At 33.8% G+C, this 8,535-nt stretch overlaps 3 protein-coding genes across 3 annotated transcripts in view; all 3 read left to right on the top strand.

The window, feature by feature from the left end:
• Window positions 3,209–4,109, top strand: LOC105170232 (phylloplanin-like). Its single transcript, XM_011090904.2, has 2 exons — window positions 3,209–3,474; window positions 3,624–4,109. The coding sequence occupies exons 1-2, from the start codon at window positions 3,303–3,305 to the stop codon at window positions 3,914–3,916; spliced, it is 465 nt and encodes a 154-aa protein (XP_011089206.2). The 5' UTR covers window positions 3,209–3,302; the 3' UTR covers window positions 3,917–4,109.
• LOC105170231 (phylloplanin-like) lies at window positions 5,287–6,297 on the top strand. Its single transcript, XM_011090903.2, has 2 exons — window positions 5,287–5,471; window positions 5,791–6,297. The coding sequence occupies exons 1-2, from the start codon at window positions 5,306–5,308 to the stop codon at window positions 6,081–6,083; spliced, it is 459 nt and encodes a 152-aa protein (XP_011089205.1). The 5' UTR covers window positions 5,287–5,305; the 3' UTR covers window positions 6,084–6,297.
• Window positions 6,441–8,535, top strand: part of LOC105170041 — a gene marked incomplete in the record, with an annotated part of 3,206 nt that continues 1,111 nt past the window's right edge. The window contains 7 exon segments of the mRNA XM_011090631.2: window positions 6,441–6,698; window positions 6,804–6,994; window positions 7,102–7,209; window positions 7,381–7,437; window positions 7,548–7,628; window positions 7,981–8,015; window positions 8,284–8,373. Of these exon segments, the coding sequence (XP_011088933.1) occupies window positions 6,575–6,698; window positions 6,804–6,994; window positions 7,102–7,209; window positions 7,381–7,437; window positions 7,548–7,628; window positions 7,981–8,015; window positions 8,284–8,373 (686 nt within the window).

Genomic DNA, 8,535 nt, shown 5'->3' with positions numbered 1-8,535 from the left:
GGATATACAACGTTGTGGATTGGGCAGGCAAAAAAGTGTCCGAATGAGTGAGTAGTAATAAGGAAGACAGGGATTTTATAGCAGTTTACAACTTGACTTTGACATTTCTCCTGTCCAATGTTGGAGTTCTACGCTACGCCAACTATGTAATTTTTAATTAGATTTTTATTAAAAAAAATGAACACATTATATAATTCACTACTTCAACATATTATTAATTAATATAATTAGTTCATCATAATAAATGATAATTAAAGATACTATTCAAGTAAATAAATTATTATTATTATGTTATGGAGCATAATTAATATTGTGATTCCGCCAATTTCTTTCTTTTCAATATTAACGGCCATCAATCAAAATATTGTTTGACTAAATTTATTTAAAAAAGTATTTAATGCATCTTTTTTTAGTGATATCAGCATTTTTTTGTATAAAAATATCTGGAAAGCAAACGGCAATTTAAGAGATTACTATATATAGTGTTTTTCTTTTTTAAATCATATATATATATATAGAATTTGTATATTTTGATTATCCTTTAAAAAAGATTAATTTATTGGTATTTGTTTTTTTATTTTGCTTTATTCATTTATTATTACATAATGTCATGATAAAAATAATTTTGAGGCCTCAATTATGTAAAGGAAGGTAATTAAAGTGTTGTGGGGCTCTTTCTGTTTATATTCAAATTATAAACCCAACTTCTGTTAAAAAAATAAAAAATAAATCATATTCCAAAATTTAATCATTAAGAAAAATATTTATTTAGTTAAATCTCGTTTGGAGATATGATTATCCCCAACAATACATAAGGAATATTAATTAATTAGCTATAGATCAGTACCATAAAATAGGTGATATATTAATTATTACATAAATTAAATTACTTCGAGCTTGATTTATTAAATATAATTAATAAGTAAAATATGAACATAATTTTTTCGATAAACCCTTGAAAGATGGATCCGATCATTGAAAGAACAATATGATATGTTCGCAAGTCAATTTACCTCAACTTGGTGAAAAACTACTCATCATTCAACTTAAATTCAATTAATAGTCTTCCCAATCTCAAATATATTCGGAATTTTTTTTTTATTATTTTTACCGTTCGATGAAAAATTAAAACATTATTGACTACTAATATATTCAACTCGATTCGATTTATTTAAAATCCTCTACCCACAATAAAAGTTCTTCCTTCAACATATTTGAAAAATACTATATTGTTATTACTATGTATGCCATTTATTAAGTTTTGAGGTCCTAGAGTAACTATTTTAGTTGATAAAATGTTGAGTTTCTACAAATACTCTTGTTTTAATTATTTTTTTTTCTTTTCACAAATAACTATTTTTTAATCAATATTGATGAATTATTAAATTAAATAAATATAGTAAAATTTAAAATGTTTCACAACACACACATACACCGTTTGAGAGTGGTTACGCCCTAATTGCTGCAATTAGTGTCAAAGAGTTTTCTTGAACTAAAAGTGATGAATTATTATTAATTAAAATAAATTGATTACAATCATTTTTGTCAGATATTAATATCTAATCAAAATCGTTACAACAATTATACTCTAATAAATAAAATCTGAATAAACTAACTCTATTCAACACCTACTATTACTTTAGAAATAACACACCTATTATTCAACGAATACAACAATTCACGCATAAGACTAAGTTGAATCATGAAATCTCAATTTCATCTCGTAAAAGAGTTGAAATCAGAAAAGGGCATGCAGTGCACAAAGAAGAGTCAAAATTGGGCGACGGCAGACAGCGTAAGCTTTGTAGCTGACATTTAATTTGAGATTGCAACTAGCTTAGCTACTCTTCTTATCCCTTACTTTTTCTTACATGAGAGATGATATTCCACTTGTTCTTCTTCCATCAACATGATGTATATATATATATATATGTACGGTTGCGTTCATTCATCAAATAAATTATTATATTTAAATTTTATATTAATTGTACGATAAATATAATACACTGTTTTATTGTATAATTAATTTGAATTTGACTGATATTTTACTTCATTAAATTTTTTTCTTACAAAAGTTAATTAATTACAATTCCTTGTCGGGATATATAGCATACTGAACTGTGTGACAAACAAACGTAACCAGCTCATAATCCCATGAGAAGTGGATAGTTTGATTCAATCATTACGCAGTGAAGTAATTAATAAGATGTTAGAACAAGTGGGTAATTTTGATGAAATTAATTAATTATGAAATTATCAGTTACGAGGATGTTAACAATGGGTCAAAGACTCAAATTTGTCATGGTCCCATTGCACAGCCTGTTGTTTTATCAGAAATTGTTGATATTTGATATATCTGGAGCAGTACAGATTACAGAATGTGGGGTGGATGAGAATTGTGTACGTGTCAGGTAAGTTCCAATACCAAGGGCTGAGTCTGAGTGAATCAGTAATGACTCATCAGCGCGGGCTGACACGTGTGTGGGTATGTGTACTATGTGAAACACTTGCAGTAGCAGACTATCACATTGCTATTGGGGCCACCAACATCATCATCCCTACTATTAATGGGGAAGTGTTCTTTCTTTCTGTTTTCCCTTTTATGTCATTAAATCCACAAATTTTACGTCAATTTGGGCCAGAGATATGGACCAGTCCAAATGTATAATCAATTACAGGCCTTGAGAAACCATTTTGGGCCCAGGAAGGTTTAGTCCAAAAAGGCAAACAATGGATAATATAAATATAAGCTGTTTTCCGTCAAAGAATGTTATATATATATATATCAATTTTCGAACTAAATAAGACCATATATATATACATACACGGAGATATATATATATACACATATGTAAATAAATGATTTTTACACCTGCCCACATACATATAAACGAGTAAAGATGATGAATACAGCCTTGGATTTTAGCAACTAAAAATAAAATAAAAATCAAAGCACAATGTTATGAATTCTAGAGTGAGAATTATGAATCAATAAAATTCAAAATTAAAATATGGGGCATATTAATTATTAGGGAGATAATATATATTATTGAGAACAAGCATGCTACCGTATATGATCTAGATTCAACAAGTTGCTTCCTTTGACTTTCAGCTCTTTATTTGTAGATTTCCACCAATTCAAGATTGAGCAATTGTGACTAAAAACACCACCACCTTTTAGTCCCTATAAATTGGGCAGAATGGAGCACTTTTTATTTGCACCATCATCTATCTATCTATTTCTCACAATCGGACCACCAATTTCCAAAACCTTTTTTCTCAAACTACATCTCTCTAACATCATGCCTATGGCCCTAAAACCTCTCTTGCTTCTTGTCTTTGCTGCTATAATGACATTAATGTCGGTTGCAGAGGCACAAAGTACAGTTGGAATTGTGCATGTCAATGGGACTTTGTATTGCACATCAAATGCTAGTCCTGCCCCCAATGGAAGTGCAACCCCTGTTTTTCCTAGTAATTACGTTTGATACCTTTTCAGACCTATTATGCATATATAATTAAGTTAGGACAAGACTATGAAATCCTATTTAAGCACTACATATGTTTATTGCACTCGTAGACCATCTTGCTGTATGCAACTCTTAACACACATTTTTCTGCAGATGCTACTCTCCAAGTTGCTTGCTCAGCCGATGTGGTGGCTAATGCACCCTCCAACACCACCTCCAACACAGACGGCACTTACCGGGTGGTGCTGATCCCTCGGCCCAATGCCACGGTTGGTTCAATCGTCTCCAATTGCCGCCTCTTTGTTCTTACACCTCTGTCCACATGCAACCCTACTCTGCCTTCAGCTGGCTTGGTATCGGACTTGAGATTCGTCACGACCGTGCCTAATGGGTTTTGGAGGATCACCTACATGGTTGCAGCAGGTTTCGCTGTCCAAGCAAATTAGTTTGATAGACGATTGTTATTACAATTAAGTAGCTGCTTGTAAGAATAAAAGGATCATGTAGTCATTGTGTTAATGTTGTCTTGTACTATGTCTGTGAAGTGTCAAGTTGTGTTTGAGCAAATAGTTGGTATACATAGCAAGCTGTGTAATGTGAAGACTAGAATTTGTCCATGAATAAATGAGGATTATTTCACATGACCATCTTATTTTTATGTAAGAACACAAACAATGTCAATTTGCAATTGAATTTAGTGAAAAACTTGTACTAAAAACTGATAAATCTGAAAATTCGGGGAAAAACAAAGAACAATCGAACTTGAACTTCTAAAAATAAGGCCACACTGTCGTGTCACAAAGGTAAAATGCAATTAATCTATTCTTAAAATTTGTGCAATAGTAGAAATCAAGTTGTATTTCTTTCTTTTTATTTTTTTATTGGATTATAAAAATGAGAAAGTAGGTATGGTTTGAAAAAATCGTGCTTGTGTTATGTGCTGCTGATCAAAATTCTAATAACATTCGTCGAGAAGAAGAAAGTAGGTATGATATTTCATACCGTATCTTTGAAAAAATTGTGCCTGCATCATTCATGTGTGCTGATCAAAATTTTAATAACATTGGTCGACAATGAAGATTTAATTACACATAATCAACAATCAAACTGAAATATATGTATAGTTGTCTGTATTTCTGCACAACTGGCTGCATGCCTATATTGCGGCGCAGCTCCATCCATCGGGAAGTCAAAGAATGTTAACTAAATATGTATTATTGTCATTATGCACATTTATAGACTCTATATATATTATTGTATCAGAATTTTGAAAAGACAAAAGCCCTACTCCTATGGCTATGGCGGCTCCTATCAAGGTGGTCACATCTCATTATGGATCCAGTCAATTTCATGAAAACAAAGAATAGATTGGAATTTTAATAATACTGAGACATTTATGCAACAATTTCATGAATTAATGTCGTTGTATTAATAGTTAATATATACTATCAAATTAAATTTTAGAAAATGATGCAATAATAATCTTAGTGTTACGCACACACATATATATATATTATGAATTTATGAATAAAATATATCCCTCGATGAAATTCAAGATTAATTAAGTCGTGGGGGCAAAGTATTATGGCCATCATGTAAATTGAACATGGTACTATAGATGATAAATGTTGAACAAGTTGCTTCCTTTGACTTTCAGCTCTTCGTTGAATTGAAGGTCATAGTTTAGACACACTTCACCAATTCAAGATTTAGCAATTCTGACAACAAGAGTTTGCTGTCTATAAATTGCATGCCCGAAATGCTGCATTTTTCACACAATCAAAGCACCATAATTTCCAAACCTTTCTTCAACAACTCTACCTCTCTCCAAAATCATGGCCCTGAAACCTCTCGTGATTCTTGTCTTTGTTGGTGCGATGGCATTAATGTCAGTTGCAGAGGCACAAAATACAGTTGGAATAGTGCACGTCAATGGGACTTTGTATTGCACCGCAGATGGCAGTCCTGGCCCCAATGAGACTGCAACCCCTGTTTTCTCGAGTATACATTATATTTCTTGAGGCTCTATTTATATACAAACGAAAAAAAAAAAAAACTCTTGATTTTTGAGTGGTATACAATGTCGTTACAAAATCATGTATATTATTGTACATGTTTTCGTTGAAAAATGAATAATTTGGGATGAGTTTATCGTATAATATGACTGCACTAGGCGTGTTGTAATAATCTAACGAAAATATTTGACTACTGTGTAATAATTAGTACATGCATGATTTACGATTCATGAAAAGTTTTTCAACCTGTGTTGTAAATAGTAAACATCAAATATTTGCATGGTGACCTGTATTTTTGTGTGTAGATGCTGCGGTTCAAGTTGCCTGCTCCAACGACGTGGTGTTCAACTCACCTTCAAACGCCACATCCAATGGTAATGGTGTGTATCTGGTGGTGCTGCTTCCTCGGCCCAGTCCCAGTATTGTGGCTTCAGTTGTCTCCAATTGCCGCCTCTTTGTTCGAACGCCCTTGTCCACCTGCAACCCTTCCCTGCCATCAGCTGCCCTGGTATCCAGCTTGAGGTTCGTTAGGAGCGTGCAAGTTGGGTTTGCGTGGATCACCTACATGGTTGCCACAGGTTTCACACTGCAAGCCTGATTTCATGGTCCATATATTGTTATTACATCAAAAGTAGATGATCCTGAGAATAAAAGGATGCTATTGTGTTAATTTGTATATAGTAATGTAGTGTCACTGCTTTATTGTGTTAGTAACTGATGTTGTAATGTTGAGTTAATGTTTTGTATAATGTTCGATTCATACAGATTTTGTATATTTTGGTTTTGATAATTCGAATTTATTGCTGTATCAATAAGTTCCAATTTGTTTTCTTTTCTTTGTTTCAACATCTTAGGAGTTCATTTTAAGAAATGATTTAATAATTTTAAGGTTTAATTTATAAGTATTGAAAGTTGAAAAATGCAAGAGCTTAGTCGCGTACAATTCTAACTTATTTGTAAGGTGGGCAACTCCGTCATTTCAATGCTTCCCCACTGGCCGTACAAGAGATTTGGTCTGGCATCATCGTCAGCCTATCTTACAACTGTTGACGCGGACTCTCCTGCTCTTTAGCTGCAGAATTCAAGAAGATGAATTCCCTTTCAGCTACTGTATTTTCCCCAAAATATCCAGTCCTTCACTACGCAAAACGTCGTCGTTATTGCTCCCGAGTACCTGCTGTGTTCTCCACCCTCAAAGCTTCACCTCCTCCCCGTAAGCGCCGCGCCCATCTCAACTCTTTTTTCCCCTAGTGGTGTTAATTGGGACCTCATATGAGAAAATATAATTGTTGGCTTTTTTTTTTTTAAATAATGCAAGTGAATGAATTTGCTGGAGATGATGTATTGCGGGAGTTCTTGAAAGAAAGAGAGTTAAGTGGAGATTTTATAGCGAAACTCTCAGATGAACTTTGGCTCAGGGGTGTGGTTGCCAATTCCAAAAATCTTGGAGAGTTTGAGGGAATTGCTGATAATCAGAAATTCAATAGTGCCTCACAGTTACTGGAGGAGGTAAAGTTAGTGATTTGCCTCTAATTTCTCTTTCATTCTTTCAATAATTTTCAACGTCTTTTTATAATGTGTGTGTGCATTTTGGTAATGGTATTCCAACCATTTAGGATGTTGGGCAGGAAAGCGAAGGTGGGTTCTTGAAATTGAAAAGAACGAATGAGTGGCTGTTGGGTGACGATAATTCGGCACCGATGAATCAGAAGATGGCTTCCAAGGTTGTATGCTCAATTGCACAACCTCTTTTCTTATTTCGTTTATGTCGTGCGATGAATAGTAGAAAATAGTTAATTTCGATGATTTACAAAGAGAAACTTTAAGATTAGCGAGTTCTTGTGCCGGCTAACTAGTTTGATATTGATGATGTTGCTGTTTGCGGATGATGGTAGGAAGTGCGGGACGATGGTGAGAGAAGGAAAAGGCTGAATTTTCTCAGATATGAGGCTGTATGATGTCTGAAACTCCAGCTATCAGTTTTACCCTCTGCTAGATTCTTTCTTTGATCATATGATTTCTCTGATGTAGTTGTGAGCTGACATTTGTTGTTTAAATGCAGCTGAAGAGAGAGCTGCTTCTTTTGACTGTGGGCATAGGATCTGCATGCAGTGGATATTGCCTCATAGCTTTGTCTGTCCAGGTAAGTTGTAGTAATTGCATATGTAGCCGTGGAACCCCAGATCAATTTTCAGGAAAATAAGGAAAAGCTTCTGCAGTGAGGAAAACAAAATACAAGATGACATTGCATCTGTATTTTCCGTTGTGTTTGTGATGCTTCATGGTCACCATCGTGACCAAACAGCTGATCCTGTAAGCTGTAAAGCTGTTATAGAGAAACTTTAACCAGACTATTCTGACTTAACTCCACTTTAATCAAATTACTTGCCACAAATTACGTATAATTTTTATGTATCTGTATTATGTGTCTCAATCTGTAGCAAGTTGGAATCTTTAGAACCTTAGATATGCTTACTACTTTTTATGTTGGCCAGGCTGCTGTGAGCTATGCAACAGGAGTTATTTTCAGGTAATGTTCTAAACCTTTCTTCTCCCCATACTTAGAAGTTCGAAATGGTTATTCCATTAGTGTGCTAGAATATGTAATTTATGTGGTTATAATTCCTGTGTGCTTTTTTGATGTAAAGAAGATTGTGTTTAGGTAAATAATGTTTGGTCTCCTTTGCCGCTCAGAGATATATACAGAAGAAACATATTGCATTTTGAAGTGCAGTATTACGTTATCATCCCTTTTCATGTTTACATAACATTTACTTCTGGTAATTTTATTTCTTCAGCTGCTTGTACTTTCAACTGCTATGCAAACATGCGGACAACATCTCAAGAGAAGCAGTTCCAGAAGTTTTCACCAAAAAGAAGTCAAAGAAGTACTAAATCTTTTCCCTCCTGGTGCTTAATTCAAGTTCATCTGAAGTTGTTCCCTCCTTTGTGCTAATTAATGTTTGCGTTCTATATCAGAATTGGAATAAGAAGCGAGGATCTGCAGGATTTTGTTGAGAGAACACTGAAGGGTAGTAGTATTGCTCTTT

This window comes from Sesamum indicum, linkage group LG9 (assembly GCF_000512975.1).
Source record: "Sesamum indicum cultivar Zhongzhi No. 13 linkage group LG9, S_indicum_v1.0, whole genome shotgun sequence".
NCBI lineage: Eukaryota > Viridiplantae > Streptophyta > Magnoliopsida > Lamiales > Pedaliaceae > Sesamum > Sesamum indicum.
Note: the sequence above shows the minus strand (reverse complement) of the source record. Positions and strands in the feature narration are given on the sequence as shown.

Excerpts from the sequence above, each read along its gene's own strand:
- LOC105170231 (XM_011090903.2), top strand. The coding sequence starts at position 5,306 with ATGGCCCTGAAACCTCTCGTGATTCTTGTCTTTGTTGGTGCGATGGCA. Across the intron at positions 5,472-5,790 it reads TGCAACCCCTGTTTTCTCGA|ATGCTGCGGTTCAAGTTGCC; the intron begins GTATACATTATA and ends TTTTGTGTGTAG.
- LOC105170232 (XM_011090904.2), top strand. The coding sequence starts at position 3,303 with ATGCCTATGGCCCTAAAACCTCTCTTGCTTCTTGTCTTTGCTGCTATA. Across the intron at positions 3,475-3,623 it reads TGCAACCCCTGTTTTTCCTA|ATGCTACTCTCCAAGTTGCT; the intron begins GTAATTACGTTT and ends ATTTTTCTGCAG.